The sequence below is a fragment of the Hemiscyllium ocellatum genome, chromosome 7 (assembly GCF_020745735.1).
Source record: "Hemiscyllium ocellatum isolate sHemOce1 chromosome 7, sHemOce1.pat.X.cur, whole genome shotgun sequence".
Classification (NCBI taxonomy): domain Eukaryota; kingdom Metazoa; phylum Chordata; class Chondrichthyes; order Orectolobiformes; family Hemiscylliidae; genus Hemiscyllium; species Hemiscyllium ocellatum.
This window is the reverse complement of record NC_083407.1, coordinates 12,160,046-12,180,612: the sequence shown is the minus strand read 5'-3', so window position 1 is coordinate 12,180,612 and position 20,567 is coordinate 12,160,046. Positions and strand designations below refer to the sequence as shown.

The window sequence follows — 20,567 nt, the reverse complement described above, 5'->3', positions numbered from 1 at the left end:
ATGCCCACATCCATGAGTGAATAATAAAGAAACTAAGCAAAAATCCATCCTGGCACAGAAATGATGGACCAAACAGCCTTGTTCTGCATTGCACTTTGGTGACTCTGTGAGAAGTGGTAGACCACACCAACGCCATGTGTACCCAATCCATTCAAGGAAGAGCAGTAATAAGGAAAATAATAAGGAACTAGCCAAACCCCCTTTAAAGCACACCTTTTTCAATTAGAATCTTACCTGTTTCCACAGGAAGGGGTCCACCAGGTTCCTCTGCCAAGATATACCAAGGTGGAGGGCTGACAAGAGAATTCCACTGATAACTGCTGCTCTCATTCGGACGGGCAGCAAGGTGTAGATGATATAAATGAAGAAGATGGTCCACCAGATCCCCTCCGATGCAGAACGTGGCTCTACCAACAGCAGCCCAATGATTTCCACCGTCAGGATCACCAAAATGAGCAGGTAGCAGATGATCCACATGTGGTCCTGGTGGAAGCCGTTACGATTGCAGACCACCATCAGGGTGAGCACCAGGACGATGGTCACGGCCAAGACCACCAGGTACGGCAGCTCGTAGCTCCCCTGGACACAATGGAAAGCCAGCAGGACGGCGCAGACTAGCACCAGAACCCCCATCAGCATGGTCAAGCTGCTCTGGTTCAAACGGAAGAAATAACGCTGGTACAGCCTCTCCAACTTCTCGGACTGGAACTTCTTGGACTGGAAGATCCGAAACAGTCGGTGACAACAATCCGCAAAGGAGATGTCAACATCAGAGGCCGAGGAGTCAATATCAGTCAACTTCGACATGGCCCCTTCCTCTAGTCCCACCTCCACTGACTTCGGTCGCACCTCCCCGTCCAGACGGAACTGATGCCTGGCCCGGAGCACGCTATTTCGGCTTGCTGACCCACCTTCCCTGTCTAGCTGCTCCTGCCAGGCAGACTTGGATCGGAAGCTGAGCCTGCTGGATTTCCCGGGCCGTCGCTGGCCAGCCTCCTCATCCTCCTCTTCACCCTTCCATCGCTTATCCCTGGCTCTTCCGCTGGGGATCGAGATCCCATTGGCTCGGGACTGCAAGGTGCCCACCTCGCCCTCAGTCCAGGCTGCCCGGTGCTCGTTACCTCCTGCAGGAGCTGACCCAGCGCCAGGAGGGCTCACACTGTTTGCTCTGGACATGGCCTCCAACCTCCCACCCTCCCCTCAAGTCTCCCTCTTCAAACTGCTTCCTCAAAATCCAATTCTCCACACGCGGAAAAGCACTCCTGATGCCGCTTGGTCCCAATTTCAATTTTAATTTTAATAATTGTGCTCCTTCCTGGAAGAATTCTCCCAAATCGCTTAATCCCATCAACTCCGGGGCAAAATTGCAAATTCCTGCCTTTTCTTAAAATATTGGTACATCAGCAGCCCTTTAAATTGGGCAGAAATCTGAAGTTTTTATTTTCTGGATTGACCATTACCTCCCAGATGTGTCACCAGTTGATCTTCAGCTAAATCCAGCTTTAAGGAAAATTTCTCTGAAGCTGGTTGGTGGCTTCTCCATTTTAAGCCTATAGCTCACTAAGGATATGCAATATAACATATGTATTTCTCAGTTAAAATGAAACCTTCTGGACGTACACAGCCTGCAAGGCGGTTATGACGGTCCTGAAAGAGCTCCCATTTACTCCCCTCTCAATATTCCTCGTCCACGGGTCAGGAGAATGGAAAGTTCGGCAATGTTGTCTCTTCTGATTAGTCAGCGGGACGTGGAAGCAACCGCACCAGTCAGTTCTTCTCCCTTTCTCTCGGGGAAGTGCTCACACTCGTTTAGTCCCTCCATCGCTCCGGCTGAGTGAAGGAATAGCACTGACCATTCATCGCCCCCTCGCCTGGACACCACTGGGGCGGCGCAAGACAAGAGAACAGCGTTTTATAGACTGGCAATAATGTCACATAGGGAGAGAGGGAGAGGGAGATCAGCGCTGCTCCCTCCAGCGCGGCTCCTGTCTAAATGCAGGCGAGGTATGGCCATCAGATCAGCAGCAATTCTGTCGTCGATTTGCACATCAACGATGCGTGAGCGTTTTGTCCTGTTTTATTTTAAACAGAGAGAGAGAGAGACTCTCAACACGTTGCCGATGGTGCACTACAGAAATCATATGTGTTCCAGCTACTTCCAATATTGTCTCTTGACCACCCTCCTCCCCATCCAAATGAAACGGCATTGGTTTTGCACAGAGGCTAACAGGGAGACATCTTGCAGGATGGTAAAGATCGATTCTTAATGGGGGAAAAAAAAGGTTGAAATATTGCGGAATGCAGTTGAGCAGGGAGGGGAGAAATGGACTGGGGGGAGGAGAATGCTTAAATCTTAAATAAAAATGAAAGATCCGACTGAAGCAGTTAGAATGAGATGAATGGGGGTGCACCTTCTCAGAATGGACATTGTGGTGAGACTCCGCAACCTCTTTTGTTACATCTCAGTCACTCAAACTTGATACACGGCCAAGTGGACCCGCCTTTCTACGGGCTCTCATTGGTCCGCTCTCCCCTGGCTAGCCTCTCGATTGGCCGGTGACGTCACAATGGCTCAATCAGGTTTGACTGCGGCGGCCCTCGCCCAGCCCCAATTCCGGGCCCGATGTTAACTCCGGCAGCGCTGGGTCGCTTCGCCCTCCCGTTGCCGAGCGCTCTGCGCGAAAGTCCTACCCATCATCACTGAATGGATACTAGCGCACGGTACAGGCCATTTGGCCCCACTGTCTCTGCCCTGTTTCCAAAGCCCCAGTGTCAAACTCCTGCCTTTCTCCCCCATATCCATAATCGACGAATTCAACCTGCCCCCAACACATTTCCAAGCAGTGCATTCCAAACCCTTAACTACTCACTGTAAAAATGTGTTTTTCTCACATCACCCATGCTTCTTTTGAACTTCGCTAAATGGCATCAGAATTATTGGATGCTGCAAATGTGTTGCTGGTCAAAGCACAGCAGGCCAGGCAGCATCTCAGGAATAGAGAATTCGACGTTTCGAGCATAAGCCCTTCATCAGGAATAAGAGAGAGAGCCAAGCAGGCTAAGATAAACTTAGATAAACTAAGATTTACTCAGAATTATTGGATGGTTGTTTTTGGCTGGTGCAGATTCGATGGGTCAAAGGACTTTGACCTGCATTGTAGACCTCTGTGACTCAATGCATGCCCTTTTTTTTGGATTATCAATTCAACCATCATGGAGGTCCAACCAAGCAAGGAGGGCAGATTTCCTTCTCTAAAGGACATAAGATTGGGTTGGGATATGGGGTCGGCATGGACGGGTTGGACCAAAGGGTCTGTTTCCATGCTGTACATCTCGATGACTTTAAGTGAACAAGATGTTTGTTTACAGCCATCAGTCTAAAACCAGGGCGTTATGCATAAACAAGGGAGACTATAAAGGGATGAGGAAGGAGTTGGCTAAATCAGACTGGGAACACAAGTTATATTTTCCGCCGCCTTCGCCTCCGTGCCTACTTTCACAACCAAGACTCCCGCCCACCCTCTGACGACCCCTTCTCCCGCCTCCAACGCACCCCATCCACCTGGACACCCCGTGCTGGCCTCTTACCCGCCCTCGATCTACTTATAGCCAACTGCCACCGCGACATTAACCGACTCAACCTGTCCACCCCTCTCACCCACTCCAACCTCTCACCCTCGGAACGTGCAGCCCTCCACTCCCTCCGCTCCAATCCCAACCTCACCATCAAACCGGCAGACAAGGGAGGCGCGGTAGTAGTTTGGCGCACCGACCTTTATATCGCTGAGGCCAAACGCCAGCTCGCGGACGGCTCCTCTTATCGCCCCCTTGACCACGACCCTACCTCCCACCACAAAACCATCATCTCCCGGACCATCCATAACTTCATCACCTCAGGGGATCTCCCATCCACCGCCTCCAACCTCATAGTCCCACAACCCCACACCGCCCGTTTCTACCTCCTGCCCAAAATCCACAAACCTGACTGCCCCGGCCGACCCATTGTCTCAGCCTGCTCCTGCCCCACCGAACTCATCTCCGCATACCTCTACACGGTCCTGTCCCCTTTAGCCCAAGAACTCCCCACCTACGTTCGGGACACCACCCACGCCCTCCACCTCCTCCAGGATTTTCGCTTCCCCGGTCCCCAACGCCTTATTTTCACGATGGACATCCAGTCCCTGTACACCTCCATCCCCCATCACGAAGGACTCAAAGCCCTCCGCTTCTTCCTTTCCCGCCGCACCAACCAGTACCCTTCCACCGACACCCTCCTTCGACTGACTGAACTGGTCCTCACCCTGAATAACTTCTCTTTTCAATCCTCCCACTTCCTTCAAACTAAAGGAGTTGCCATGGGCACCCGCATGGGCCCCAGCTATGCCTGCCTCTTCGTAGGATATGTGGAACAGTCCATCTTCCGCAACTACACTGGCACCACCCCCCACCTTTTCCTCCGCTACATCGATGACTGTATCGGCGCTGCCTCATGCTCCCACGAGGAGGTTGAACAGTTCATCAACTGCAAATGTGTTGCTGGTTAAAGCACAGCAGGTTAGGCAGCATCTCAGGAATAGAGAATTCGACGTTTCGAGCATAAGCCCTTCATCAGGAATAGGAGAGAGAGAGCCAAGCAGGCTAAGATAAAAGGTAGGGAGGAGGGACTAGGGGGAGGGGCGATGGAGGTGGGATAGGTGGAAGGAGGTCAAGGTGAGGGTGATAGGCCGGAGTGGGGTGGGGGCGGAGAGGTCAGGAAGAGGATTGCAGGTTAGAAGGGCGGTGCTGAGTTGAGGGAACCGACTGAGACAAGGTGGGGGGAGGGGAAATGAGGAAACTGGAGAAATCTGAATTCATACCTTGTGGTTGGAGGGTTCCCAGGCGGAAGATGAGGCGCTCCTCCTCCAGCCGTCGTGTAGTTGTGTTCTGCCGGTGGAGGAGTCCAAGGACCTGCATGTCCTCGGTGGAGTGGGAGGGGGAGTTAAAGTGTTGAGCCACGGGGTGATTGGGTTGGTTGGTTCGGGCGGCCCGGAGGTGTACAGTTCATCAACTTTACTAACACCTTCCATCCCGACCTCAAATTCACCTGGACTGTCTCAGACTCCTCCCTCCCCTTCCTAGACCTTTCCATTTCTATCTCAGGCGACCAAGTCAACACAGACATCTACTATAAACCGACTGACTCCCACAGCTACCTGGACTACACCTCCTCCCACCCTGCCCCCTGTAAAAACTCCATCCCATATTCCCAATTCCTTCGTCTCCGCCACATCTGCTCCCAGGAGGACCAGTTCCAACACCGCACAGCCCAGATGGCCTCCTTCTTCAAGGACCGCAGATTCCCCCCAGACGTGATCGACGATGCCCTCCACCGTATCTCCTCCACTTCCCGCTCCTCCGCCCTTGAGCCCCGCTCCTCCAACCGCCACCAAGACAGAACCCCACTGGTTCTCACCTACCACCCCACCAACCTCCGTATACAACTTATCATCCGCCGTCATTTCCGCCAACTCCAAACGGACCCCACCACCAGGGATATAGTTCCCTCCCCTCCCCTATCAGCGTTCCGCAAGGACCACTCCCTTCGTGACTCCCTCGTCAGATCCACACCCCCCACCAACCCAACCTCCACTCCCGGCACCTTCCCCTGCAACCGCAGGAAATGTAAAACTTGCGCCCACACCTCTTCCCTTACTTCCCTCCAAGGCCCCAAGGGATCCTTCCATATCCGCCACAAGTTCACCTGTACCTCCACACACATCATCTATTGCATCCGCTGCACCCGATGTGGCCTCCTCTACATTGGGGAGACGGGCCGCTTACTTGCGGAACGCTTCAGAGAACACCTCTGGGCCACCCGGACCAACCAACCCAACCACCCCGTGGCTCAACACTTTAACTCTCCCTCCCACTCCACCGAAGACATGCAGGTCCTTGGACTCCTCCACCGGCAGAACACAACAACACGACGGCTGGAGGAGGAGTGCCTCATCTTCCGCCTGGGAACCCTCCAACCACAAGGGATGAACTCAGATTTCTCCAGTTTCCTCATTTCCCCTCCCCCAACCTTGTCTCAGTCAGTTCCCTCAACTCAGCACCGCCCTCCTAACCTGCAATCTTCTTCCTGACCTCTCCGCCCCCACCCCACTCCGGCCTATCACCCTCACCTTGACCTCCTTCCACCTATCACATCTCTATTGCCCCTCCCCCAAGTCCCTCCTCCCTACCTTTTATCTTAGCCTGCTTGGCACACTCTCCTCATTCCTGATGAAGGGCTTATGCCCGAAACGTCGAATTTCCTGTTCCTTGGATGCTGCCTGACCTGCTGTGCTTTAACCAGCAACACATTTTCAGCTATAGAACATTGCAGCACAGTACAGGCCCGTTGGCCCTCGATGTTATGCTGACCTGTGGAACCAATATGAAGTCCATCTAAATTACACTATTCCAATCTTGTCTTTATACCTATCTAATGACCATTAACTGCCCTTAAAGTTGGTGAGTCTACTACTGTTGCAGGCTGTGTGTTCCATACCCCTACTACTCTGAGTAAAGAAACTCTGACATCTGTTCTATATCTATCACCCCTCAATTTGAAGCTATGTTCCCCTCGTGCTAGCCATTGCCATCAGAGGGAAAAGGCTCTCACTTTCCAACCTATCTAATCCTCTGATTATCTTATATGTCTTAATTAAGTCGCCTCTCAACCTTCTCTCTAACAAAAACAGCCTCAAGTCCCTCAGCCTTTCCTCATAAGACCTTCCCCCCCATACCAGGCAACATTGGTTGAGGAACACTGGAGGACTTCCAAAGAGATTTTCCACAGTGCTCAAGGAAAGTATATTCTGGTCAAAAACGAGGATAGCAAGGGTAGGAAGAGCCAGCCTTGGATAAGCAAGGAAATAAAGGAAGACAATTAAAGGCTCAGGCTCACAAGAGTAGTGGGAAACAAGAAGATTGGGAAAACTTTAAAAAGCACAAAGAACCTTGAGAAAGCAATAAAGAAAGGAAAGATAGATTATGAATGCAATCTAGCACAGAGTGTAAAAACTGGAAAATGTTTTTCTATATATAAAATCGGGAGAGGGTGGCTAAAGTGTACATAGGTCCCTTGCAGGATGAGAAAGGGAATTAATATTGGGTAATGCTGAAACAAGGCCTTGAATAACTATTTTGTGTCCATATTCACAGTGGAAGATGTGTCTAACGCGCCAAAGAATGATGTTCGGGATACGATGGGAGGTGAGGACCTTAATTCAATTGTTATCACTAAAGGAATAGTGTTGAGCAAACGTGAGGGTCTAAAGGTAGATAGGTCCCCCTGGTGCTGATGGAGTGCATCCCAGGGGGCTGAAAGAAATGGCAGAAGTTATAGTAGATGCGTTAGTGGTAATTTACCAAACTTCACTGGACTCTGGGCAGGTCCCGGTGGGGTGGAAGACAGTGAATGTCACACTCGTTTTAAAAAAAAGTGTAGGCAAAAGACAAGTAACTATAAGCCAGTTAGCTTAACATCTGTAGTCAGGAAAATGCTGGAGTCTATCATTAAAGAAGAAATAGTAAGACATTGGGATGGAAAGGGTTCCATCAGTCGGACGCAGCATGGATTCAGGAAGAGAAGGTTATGGAGCTCTTTGAGGATGTAATAAGTGAGGTGGATGGAGAGGAACAGATGGATGTTGTATATTTGGATTTCCAGAAGGCATTCGATAAGATGCCACATAAAAGACTCATCCATAAGATAACAATGCATGGAGTTGCAGGGAATGTACTAGCATGGACAGAGGACTGGTTCACCAATAGAAAGCAGAGAGTTGGGTGTTTCTCTGGTTGGAGATCAGTGGTGAGCAGGTCAGTGTGGGGCTCACAACTTTCCATGATATATATAAATGATTTGGAAGAGGAGACCGAGTGGAATGTATCCACGTTTGCTGTTAACACTGAATGGAAAGTCAAATTGTGCAGAGGATATGTAGGGTTTGCAGAGAGATTGATATTGGTTAAGTGAGTGAGCAAGGGTCTGGCATATGGAGTACAATGTTGGCAAATGTGAGGTTTTCCACTTTGGAAGTAAAAATAGTAGGTCAGAGTATTATTTAAATGGTGGAAGATTGCAGTATGCTGTTGTGCAGAAGGACTAAGGAGTGCATGTACATGAATTGCTAAAAGTTGATATGCAGGTGCAACACATAGTCAGGAAGGCAAATGGAACATTGGCTTTCATTGCGAGAGGGATTGAATTGAAGAGCAGGGAAGTTCTGCTGCATTTGTTCATGGTGTTTGTGAGGTCACACCTGGAGTATTGTGCGCAGCCTTAGTCTCCTTACCTGAGGAAGGATACACTAGCTTTGGAGCTGGTGCAGAGGAGGTTCGCCAGATTGATTCCAGAGATGAGGAGGTAACCCTGTGAGGACAGGTTGAGCCGCCTGGCACTGTACTTGCTAGAACTTAGAAGAATGAGAGGGGATCTTATAGAAGCATATAAAATTATGAAAGGGATAGATAAGATAGAGGCAGGCAAGTTGTTTCTGCTGGCGGGTGAGACTAGGACTGGGGACATGGCCTCAAGGTTAGGGGGAGTAGATTTAGGACAGAGATGAGGAGGAACTGCTTTTCCCAGAGAGCAGTGAATCTGTGGAATTCTCTGACCAAGGAAGCAGTAGATGCAGCTTCATTAAGTATATTCAAGACACAATTGGATGAGTTTTTGCATGGTAGGGGAATTAAGGGTTATCGGGAAAATGCAGGTAGGAGGAGCTGAGACAATGGATAGATCAACTGTAATCTTAATGAATGGCGGAGCAGGCTTGACAGGGCAAATGGCCTACTCTGCTTCTATTACTATGAAACTACGAAATCAACAGTGGTTTCATGGTTGCCATGAGACTAGCTTTTAATTCCTGGCTTGTAATTGAATTTGAGTTTCACCATATGTCTGGAATGACTTGAAATCAGGTCTGAGGGAGTTTGCGCATTCTCACCATGTCAGCGTGGGTTTCCTCTGGGTGCTCCAGTTTCCTCCCACAGTTCACAGATGTGCAGGTTGGCTGTGCTAAATTATCCATAGTGTCCGGGGATGTGGAGGCTAGGTGGCTTAGCCATGAGAAATGTGGGGTTGCAGAGATAGGGTGTGTGTCTGGGTCTGGGTGGGATGCTCTTCAGGGGGAGCACAGATTCAATGGGCCAAAATGGTCTGCTTCCTCACTTTAGGGGTTCTATGGTTCGAGAGGTCAGGAAGAAGATTGCAGGTTAGGAAGGTGGTGCTGAGTTCGAGGGTTGGGACTGAGACAAGGTGGGGGGAGGGGAAATGAGGAAACTGGAGAAATCTGAGTTCATCCCTTGTAGTTGGAGGGTTCCTAGGCGGAAAATGAGGCGCTCTTCCTCCAGCCGTGTCATGTTGCTATGGTCTGGCGATGAAGGAGTCCAATGACCTGCATGTCCTTGGTGGAGTGGGAGGGGGAGTTGAAGTGTTGAGCCATGGGGTGGTTGGATTGGTTGGTCCGGGTATCCCAGAGGTGTTCTCTGAAACATTCCACAAGTAGGCGGCCTGTCTCCCCAATATAGTGGAGGCCACATCAGGTGCAGCAGATGCAGTAAATGATGTGTGTGGAGGTGCAGGTGAATTTGTGGCGGATACTACCACCCCACTAACCTTCATATACATCATATTATCCATCGTCATTTCCGCCACCTCCCACTAAGCCTAAATTGAGTAAGAGAACTCATAGGCTAGTATCCAAAAGAGTGCGCACCCTGGAAAGTCCACCAATACCTTTACACACTTACATTTGTAATAATAACAGACACAAACCCTTAAATAAAAACTGAAAGAAGTGCGAATGCTGTCAATTAGAAACAAGAAAAGAAATTGTTGGAAAAGCTTAGAAGGTCTGGCAGCATCTGTGGAGAGAAATCAGAATTAACATTTCGGGTCGACTGACCCTTACTCAGTTCTGAGGAAGGGTCACTTGACCTGAAATGTTAACTTTAATTTTTCTCCAGCGATGCTGCCAGACCTGCTGAGCTTTTTCAGCAACTTCTGTTTCAAACTCCTGCTGGGTCGACTTAGAGAAGACAAGGCAGTGCTGTCCATAGCTTCAGACCAAGTTCAGCATTGTTCTCTAATACTGAGTGGAGACCAAGTAGCAAACGCAGATGTATTGAGCTGCCTCCCACTGGCCTATGAGTTCTCTTACTCAATTTAGGCTTAGTGGGATTCTTTTGCTCTCTCGAATCTGCATACCAGCAGCAACTACAATGGCTTACCGGTCAGATCCCGTTTGGCTGAGGCTTGGCTTTGTTTTGGAGTTGGGCTGTGGGCTGGCCTATCGAGACCCTCTGTTCAGGATGGGTCCTGAGTGACATTATGCAATTGCCTTCACTCATGTGGTGTTCCCCAAGCTCAGTCAGATTGGTGAGGGTATCCACTTCCATCGGAATACCCTGCAACTCAATATGTTCCACTTTCTGCATTTTCCAATGATAAAGCCAGTTGTAGTGCCAGTGTGACGTCCAGTTGGGTTTCAGCTATTAGATGCTTTTTCACGATTACATCATTAATCCCATCTACCAAACAGTCTCTCAGCATCTCATTAAGAGTGAAACCAAAGACACATGCCTCTGCCAGTTGAATTAACCTCATCAAAAATCTGAAAGCAGATTACCCTGGTTCTTGAATTGTAAAACCAATAGTATACCAGAATTAGAGGAGGCTTAATATTCCTTAACTAAATTGTCAACTCTTGAAAGATTCTAGTATTTGAAGCCTCAGGGAAAGGTAGGCTCCTAATAATCGAAAAAGCTTCAGGCCCGCAAGCTGTCAGAATTACTGTTGCTCTTCATCTGCTCCAATGTCATTTGCCTGGAAAAAATAACACATTCCTTCCACATACTGGGCCTATTCTTCAATGGCTGGATCAAACTAGTCAAGTTTCCAGAATAACAGCATGATGCCAGAAATGCTTACGCCAATTCAAAGACAACTACTGCGAGCAAATTTATTCAGGAGTGTGTTTTTCTCTCATCACCATTGTAATAATGACACAGAGGCCAGTATATCATCACCAAGTCACCCTTTATTTACACGTGGGGATCCTTGACACTGATTCAGCTCCCTCAGAGCCAGCTCTCAGAGTGAACAGGATGTCTGACACTCTTGTTTTTCTTTTGTCTTTTTTACCTTTTTTCTTTGTCCCCCACACTACCGCCTACAATGGTAATGCTTATTTTTTCTCAGCAGCCATGTCATGTGTGTGCAGGTGTACAACACAGTGAAGAACAACAAGTGTGTAAATCTCTATTTATTTTCCACCACCAGGAAGAAAGGAAACACCCGAGTGGCCAGTGACAAGCAGGGCCGTTCTCGACAAAGGGCAATGCTGCGGGATCAAAAGAAAGTTAAGGGCAGGGCAGCGATTAAATCAAAATAGAGTTGGAGGGGGAATTAAAACTCTCCACTCCCTGTGGTGCCCACCTCTCCCTGAACAGCTCAAGGGTGTTGGTGGATACCGTGTGCTCCTTCTCCAGAGACACCCAGACTCTGACATAACCGCGGAAGAGGGGCAGGCAATCTGCCCTAACGATCCCCTCCACGGCCCGCTGCCTGGAACTGTTTATGGCTGGTTTAGCCAGGCCCAGGAGCAGACCCACGAGGAGGTCATCAGAACACTCCTGTTTTTTTTTCTCTTTTCTTAGAACCTCTGACACTCTTGTTTATTTTTCCCCCAATCAGGGGATATTCTATGAGGTGTAGTTGGCTGACCTCGTCAGAATCACTACACCCTTCTCTTTCATAAGCTTATTTATCCTCCCCATAAATTTGTCTCTATCATTCTCTTCAACCATTCTCTGTGGTAGGACTACCTTTTGAATAAACAGGTTTCTTCTGAATTTCCTACCAGTTTATCAGTTGCTGTGCCTTATACAGATAGTAGGTGACACAGTGGTTAGCACCGCTGCTTCAACAGAGCCTAAGACCCAGGTTCAATTCCTGCCTCAGGCGACTGTCTGTGTGGAGTTTGCATATTTTCCCTGGGTCTGCGTGGGTTTCCTCCCACAGTCCAAAGATGTGCAGGTCAGGTGAATTGGCCATGCTAAATTGCCCATGGTGAAGGGGTATGGGTGGGTTGTGCTTTGGCGGGTCGGTGTGGACTTGTTTCCACACTGTAAATAATCTAATCTAATCTCTATTTTGGTACTGCCCCCACAAGTGGAAACATTTTCTCTTTGTCTGCTATTTCAGAACTTTCATAACCTTAAAGGGCTCAATTAAGTCAGCCCTTCTTTTTGGGTGACGAAAGAGATTCCATCCGTATATCCTTTCACAACAGGTTTTAATTACTTATTCTTTCACATAACTGTTGGCAAGGCCAACATTTATTGCCCATCCCTAACTGCTCTTTGAGGTGAGTGGCTTGCTCATCCATTTCAGAGGGCAGTTAAGAGTCAACCACATTACTGTATTTCTGGAGTCACACGTAGGCCAGATTAGATTAGGATGTCAGATTAGTGAACCAGATGAGTTTTTAATGGCAATTGTTACATGGTCACCATTAGGCAAGCTTTCCTCTTGTTTTAGTTCCAGATCTTTTGTTGAATTCAAATTTCTCCATCTGTCAAAGTGAGATTTGAACCAGTGTCGCTGGGGCATTAGCTTGGGTCTCTGTATGACCAGTATGACCTGAAGAAGGGCTTATGCCCAAAATGTCGATTCTCCTACTCCTTGGATGCTGCCTGACCTGCTGCGCTTTTCCAGCAACACATTTTTCAGCTCTGTATGACCAGTTCAGTTACCATGATGTCAGCACCTCCACTTATATTAGAGTGCGGGTAACATTTCTTGGAAATTTATTTGAAATTTGTGGTAGGTGGGAAATGAGAGACTAGCCGGGACAATATTGAAGTAGCCAAATGTCTAGAGAAGGTAGAGGGGTGTATGAGGAGGTAGGGATGGGCAATTTGATGGAGATGGGTCTTGGTGATAGACAGCAGATAAGATGATTGGAATGGGATGATAGGACAGCGAGCCTGTGTACATCCTGGTTGAGCAGCAGACAATAGCCAAGGAGGAGGGAGCAGCGGTGGGCGGAGAATCACATCCAAAAGCAATGGCTTTGATTTACAAATGTGAAATTGGAGGAAATTTCTGCTTATCCAGTCCTGGACTATGGACAAATCATCTGACAATTTAGAGGCGGTACAACGATCACGAGAGAGCCAGAGGTGGGCACATGACTGGGTGCCCTCTGTGCGAATCCAGGAAAGAGAGCATCGTCCTAAAAGTGGAAATATTCCAAAAGTGAACCATTTGTGGACAATTAAACCTTTCAGCACCATTCACAATTGCTCAGATAGTGAAGGAGTCCTTGCCTGTATGCAGCAAGGTCTAAACAACTTGCTAAGTGGCTTGTGACATTCATGCCAGAGAAGGGGCCTTCTCTGAGATGGAGAGAGAGTCTAACCACTTCAAATTGACCTGCAATGGCATTAACATAATCAAACCCCTGCCATCCTCTACATCCATTATGTATTGGTAAGATTGAAGTTACTGTCTTAGGTTTTGACCTATGGATTACAGTCACTAGTGCAGATTTCTCTGAGAAATGCTATTATTAATATTGTACAGACATGCTGCTTTTTTCAAAAGAGATGTACCAGTAAGTAATTTATTTTGCAGATTCGATCTCATCAAGGATTTCCAAAATAGCGATGCCCTTGTATAGCACTACCAGAATGCCAGGTTTAGATAGCATTGTTAGCAATGCTACAAATATTTAGCCTGTACAGTGTACAACGACTGATGACAGCTGTTTCTGGCAGAAGTTATAAAACAACAGCAGTTGACATGCAAAAGACTTCAGTCTATGACAGATTGTTTGCGCTGGATTTGAATTTTAATTCATGCATGAACAGTATAATACACTTGTCCGATGACCTCAATGCTGCGCAAAAGGAGCATCAACAAAGATCAGAATTTGAAATAAAAGACTTTCATTTGTAAAAATACTTGATCAACTTTCTGGAAAGTATCTCAAAGAAGAGCCACTATCGAGATAGCAAGATCCCTAAACTAGCAGAAAATTGAATCTCAGAATGTCGTGGAGTCATGCCATTAGGCCCATCAACCCTGTGCCATCTCCACATGAGTCACTTTACCTATCTCTACTCTCTTTACTATTCATTTTACTCAGTGGTCACATCCCTATATTTGGGAATTAATTAATTCCTGGGTTTATTACCAACTTTAAGGACTTGAGGGCAAGATGCTGACACTCCAGTGAAGAACTGAAAGCTGTAGCACTGCCAGAGGTGTGATCTTTTAGGTAAGGTGTTAACCCAAATCCCTATTTACTCCCTCATAAAAGTTCCCATGACTTTGTTTAAAACAAAAGCCCCTGTTGTCCTGGCTGATATTTATCTTCAACTATTTTCTGCATTTGACACACTACAGCTACAGCTGCACTTCAGAAATACTTAATTATTTTAAATAAAATATTTGGAGACATCTTGAGCTCATTAGGACATTAGGAGCAGGAGTAAGTAATTCGAGCCTGTTCCTCCAGTTAATACAATCATGGCTGAAAGCTGTCAGCCTCAAGTCCATTTTCCAGTCCGTTCCCCATAACCCTTAACCCATTTCTAATTAAAAATCTGTCTATCACCTCCTTAATGTCCCAGCATCCACTGCACTCTGAGGAAGTGAATACCACAGACTCATGACCTTTTTAGAGAAAGTAATTTCTCCTCAATTCTGTTTTAAATCTGCCTTTAATTTTTTTTTATGTGGAGGTTGGTGGGGTGGTAGGTGAGGACCAGTGGGGTTCTGTCCTGGTGGTGATACCTGAAGAAGGGCTCATGCCCAAAACGTTGACTCTCCTGCTCCTTGGATACTGCCTGACCTGCTGCGCTTTTCCAGCAACACATTTTCAGTTTAAATCTGCCACCCCTTACCATAAACCTATGGCCTCTCGCTCTGTATTGCCTCATGCAAGGTATTATATAAATGCAAGCTTTCTAACTTTAAGTCTGTTTTTGGTGGCATTTGGCAAGAAGGAATGTGTTTGGGAGACTGAATTCTGAATTTTTGTTAAGATTGCGCTAAAGGACTGATTCTAAAAGTCCAACCAGTAAAACCAGTAACCACCATTTTCAGCAGAGAAAGAATGAGGGCATGTTGCAATTTGCACATCCACGTTGCAGGTTCAGTTCTGTTTTTGAACGACCCTTGATTGTAAAATACATAAAAACATGACCTGTAGGCTTTACAATTTGCAGGAGGTCCAATCTAACCACAGTTTTTTTGGAGCAGTAAGACATCCCTTTGGGGAGGTAAAATATGTTTTTAGATAAGTGCAGTGATATCTCTGTGAGATGTTAAATGAGTAGACATTTAGAATTATAACAAGGGGACATAAATTTAAGGTGAAGGGTGGAAGGTATAGGGGGGATATCAGGGGTAGGTTCTTTACCCAGAGAGTGGTGGGGGCATGGAATGTGCTGCCTGTGGGAGTGGCAGAGTCAGAATCATTGATGACCTTTAAGCAGCAATTGGATAGGTACATGGATAGATGCTTAAGCTAGGACAAATGTTCGGCACAACATCGTGGGCCGAAGGGCCTGTTCTGTGCTGTATTGTTCTATGTTCTATGTTCTAACACTTTTCATCTCAACTTAGCTCCTGAGATCTGCTATTTATAGATTAGGTGAGTTGGTGTTGAGGCTGTAATGGCATTGGCTGATATGGATGTATGATTAGAGTGGTGCTGGAAAAGCGCAGCAGTTCAGGCAGCATCCGAGCAACAGGAAAATTGACAATTTTCCCGAAACGTTAATTTTCCTGCTCCTCAGATGCTGCCTGAACTGCTGTGCTTTTCCAGCACCACTCCAATCTAGAATCTGGTTTCCAGCATCTGCAGCCCTGATATGGATGTATGCCAAAGTGGCATAAGGACTGTACAGGATCATGGGGATGAGTAAACAGTTATGGGTTAACACATGCTTAGGGATGATGGAGGTGTGTACAGGGACATAAATAGAATTGTGAGTAGGGGTCATTGGGTAAGAATAAGCTGACATGGGTGGAGCATGTGGAATGTGTGGGTTTGGGGTTTGAAAACTAACTGAATAAGGGGCAGAACTTCATTCTTTTCCTTACATGTCCCAGGGCACCAGGGCCCAGCTTTTGCAGAATTGATCCAGCTCTACACATTTTGAGAATGGAAATTCAGGCTCTGCATCTCCTCTGTCTTCAGGTTGGACAAGAGTTGGTTAAGAGGTGTCAGGAAAGGTGGCTGAAGGTTTGGCCAATTTGAGGAAGGGCCGGAAGAGGTTTTTAAAGCTGCAACGGGATGGGTTAAGGAATTGAGAAGATTAAAGAGAAGAAATCCTTCAGAATATTTCAGAAACATAATAATGTGAAAAGGCCATTCAACCCCTCAAGCCTGTTCAACCATTCAGTCAAATCATATCAGATCTGTAGCTTAACTCTGCCTTGCTTCCTTAATCTTTATTACCGTAGGAGAAAAAAAATAATGAAACATATTCCATATTTGCAAGAGGTATAATATCAAAAAATATGGTTGAAAGGATTTTCAAGTCAATTTCAAAACTCATTTTGCCTACTTTCCCCCCTACAGCACCCATTAAAATGCTGCAAGGCATCCAGTATTCGTGGAAATAAGCTTGCAGTTGCTGTAACAAGCATGTTAACTGTGATTGATTCCAACTGTGAAGGGAAATGAATGACAAGGGAAGATTAAACAAGAGCATGCTCAACCGTCTCAAGAGAAAAAGGTTAAAAGGAGAGCTCAGTAGGTACATAAAATACCAAGTGAGAGAGATGAGGTGAACATAGAACCTTCTCTCAAGACAAGTGCGACGTGCTGGATAACCAACATCAGTTTGCATTACTGCAAAGTAAATTTATGGCAGATCATAATAAATATTCCTTTACTTAATCATGAAAGAAATGCATGGAAAAAGAAATCACAAGATATGACTGAAGAGTCAAAGATATGACAGGCTGGATGGTCTGGACTTCACAGGGGGGTTGCCACACTCCGGGACTATTCTGGAGTTCTTTTCATAATTTTTTCATGGGATGTGGGGGTTAGTGGTGAGACAAGCATGTCTAATTAGCCTTGACAGCCTGTTCAAACCATTTGATGTAAATAAGCCTATAGTGTTAATGTCCTGAACACTGCTTCCACCCACCTCTGAAAAAACAATATTCAGACATCTTTTAATTTTGTTTGAATGTTTTAATTTATGAGTTGCTTGGTGAGGAGAGTGGTGCAGGGTGATGGGAGGGTGAGGCCATTCTTATTGACAAGGTTGTCAGGAGGCTGTTCACTATAAACAGAATTTCAATCAGGATAATGGAGAAAAGGCAGGGGAATGGAGTTGAGGATTCTCATTGAATGGCAGTGCAGACTTGATGGGCCAAATAGCCTACTTCTGCTCCTGTATTATGGCACAGGAAGGCAGAGCACAGTAAGGTTGATATACCAGGTGTCCAATGGCAGGAGTGTGGTTGGGGTAAGGCAACAAATAAATGAGTGTCACATGACAGTACGTCTGGGAAGATAACTGAGAACAGTTGGCACACACTAGTCCACGGACTACAAATTGGATGATGCTATGATCATTTAACAGGAGTGAAGTGGGCACCAAACTGTCTGATAGATCACAGTCAATGTACATGGTTTAGGGCAGATCAGTGTGCATCCAGTGTGTTGGCAAAGATAGTGAAAAAGGTGATCAGAGCCTGTGGCTGAAATAGGCATTTGGAGCTTTGCATTATGAAAATGTGAGGGTCTAACATTTATTTGAGGCTCTGTCCTCGACAAAGAAAAATTGTGTCAGATCCTGCCATTCAAGAAACTATGCTCTACATGTGAACTATCCTTACAAAGACCAATGAGAGTTTCTACCAGGGAAATCTTTCAAAATTAATTTGTGTGACGTAGGTGTTGCCAGCATTTATTACCCATCCCTAACTGCCCTTTCAACTGAATGGCTTGCTAAGGCCATTTCAGAGGGCAGTTAAGAGACAACCACATTGCTGTGGCTCTTGAGCCACATGTAGGCCACCATTGTCAGTCACTTGTGAACAAGACTGATCAGGCAAAAGTGAGGGCTTTAGATCAGAGTGGTGCTGGAAAAGCACAGCAGGTCAGGCAGCATCCGAGGATCAGGAAAATCATCAGGAATCCTGATGAAGGGCTTTTGCCCGATTTTCCTGCTCTTCGGATGCTGCCTGACCTGCTGTGCTTTTCCAGCACCGCTCTGATCTAAACAAGAATGATTGTCCACCTAAGAAAGTCATGGGTTCTGTGGGTCCTTGCGTAGCTGATGAGCTTGATCTGAGAGTCACATCTCCAACTGCACATTTGGCAGGAGAGGCGGAATTGATCGTTGGCCTTGAAATTGCTGGCATTCCTTTCTCGATAGGTGCCTTGTTAAATAACCCCACAGAGGCCGGCAGCCTGTTGCCAAATCACCCTTATTTACATGTGGAGAGTCCTTGACATGATCCAGCTCTCAGAGTAAACAGGATATTCACTTGCTTTTTGAACGTCCTGAAATATGTTGATATGAATAGCACTACGTGGAGATAGTGAGGGCAGCAGATGCTGGAAAGTCAGAGTCGATAAAGTGTGGAGCTGGAAAAAGCACAGCAGGTCAAGCAGCATCAGAGGAGCTGGGGAGTTGAAGTTTCATCAGGACTCACAAATTTAAGCGTTATTAATTTCTAACAGCATTTATGGTCAAAATAGGTTATCATTGATCAGAAAGTGAACTGTACAAGCCATAAATACGGCTACAAGAGCAGGCAGTTCTGTATGTAACATCTCACCTCATGGCTCCATAAGCCCATTCACCATCTACAAAGCAGAACTCATGAATGTGATGTGACACTTGCCTGGATGAGTACAGCTCCAATAACATTCAAAACACACATCACCATTAAGGGTAAAGCAGTCTACTTAATTGACACCCTCATCCACCATGATGAAAATCCCTTGCCTCTTCCACCAACACACTGTAACAACAATGCCTACCTTCTAAAAAAAATCACTGCAGCAACTCACCAAAGCCCTTTCAGCAACACATTCCAAACGTGCAACCTTTACCATCTAGAATGACAACAGCAGCGGGTACACCATCATCTGAGTCCATTTCAAGTCACACATAGACCTGACTTGGAAATATGTTGTTCTTTCTCAACTGTCACTGGGTCAAAATCCTGGAACTCCCACCCGAATCAAACCTGGATGTCCCTGCACCAAATGGACTGTGGCAGTAAAAGAAGGGCAGCTCACAACCACTTTCCCAGACCCATTAGTGGTGAGCTCTTTCCTATCCTATGTTCTGTGTAAAGTAGGAGAATTCTCTCACAGTGAATGAGCACTGCACTTAGTTACTGGAGCAGAGCATGAGCGACTCCAAGGAATTTCTGGTTTTGATTTATATCCAGTACAAACAGCGTAATGTGGATTTGGGGTTATCAATTTCTGACATTGAATGAAAGGTTAAGCAAACCATTTAGAAACAAAAACTCTAGACTCCAAGTAATTTCTGTTTAAAACAGAAAATACTTCTCCAGCATTAAATTCTGAACATCATTTTCTTTCCTATCTGCACATTAAAGACACATCGAAAAGGCTTATGTTTCAGTCCCTGTAAGCAGCCATTTACTGTTCTAAGAGGCAGCTCATTAACAGCATATGGTACCATAAGGATGTGACTGTGACTGCTGGAGAGAATAAAACAGCGGAAGGGAAAAAAAATGTTTAATTCCTTATCATGTCTTCCAGAAACATTCCAAGTCACTTTACAGGCCATAAATTACTGTTTGCAGTGCAGTAATACAGGGGAAAAAAACAGCTAATCTCTTACACACAGCCAGCATCCCAGACGCAGCAGTGAGATGTGGTCAAATGGTTTCTCTTCAATTAACTACTCAAAATGTAGGTGCTGCTAGCCAGGCCAACATTTATGTTCCCATCCCTAACTGCCCTTTGAGAAGGCGGTGATGAGGTGCCTTCTCAAACCACTGCAGTCTGCGGGGTTAGGTACACCTACAGTGGCTTGAAAGGCTATTTAAGACTCAACCCCATTCCATGGCACAAGTCAGGCCACAGTGGGAAAGCTGTGGACAGCTTTAGGTCTAAGGAAAGATATGCTGACATTGGAGGCAGTCCAGACAAGGTTCAGGTTTGGAGAGACTGTCTTATGAGGAGAGGTTGAGTAGGTTGGGCCTGTTCTCATCAGAATTTACAAAAATTGTGTGGTAGCCTTATTGAAACATAGAAAATTCTTAGATGTGGAAAGGTGTTGCCCCTCATGAGAGAGTTTAGGACCAGAGGACATAATATGAGAATAAGTTATCGCATATTTAAGACAGATGTGATGAAGAATTTTCTCTCTCAGTGGATGGTGGAGTGTCTTCAAGGCTAAGGTAGACAGATCTTGAATCATAGAATCCCTACAGTGTGGAAGTAGGCCATTTGGACCAATGAGTTCACACCAGACCTCTGAAAAACATTTCACCCAGACCCCCACCCCAG

At 46.4% G+C, this 20,567-nt stretch overlaps 1 protein-coding gene and 1 long non-coding RNA gene across 3 annotated transcripts in view; one reads left to right on the top strand and one right to left on the bottom strand.

The window, feature by feature from the left end:
• Positions 1–2,494, bottom strand: part of adcy5 (adenylate cyclase 5) — a 424,581-nt gene extending 422,087 nt beyond the window's left edge. For both annotated transcript variants that reach the window (XM_060828269.1, XM_060828270.1), the window contains exon 1: positions 235–2,494. In XM_060828269.1, coding sequence (XP_060684252.1) covers positions 235–1,176 — 942 coding nt within the window. In that variant the 5' untranslated portion in view covers positions 1,177–2,494. The remainder of the gene's footprint in view (positions 1–234) is intronic.
• LOC132817731 (uncharacterized) lies at positions 1,941–16,846 on the top strand. The gene is made up of 3 exons (XR_009644908.1): positions 1,941–2,004; positions 7,189–7,239; positions 16,632–16,846. It is a non-coding gene; the product is annotated as an uncharacterized LOC132817731 (long non-coding RNA).
• The last annotated feature ends 3,721 nt before the right edge of the window (positions 16,847–20,567 follow it).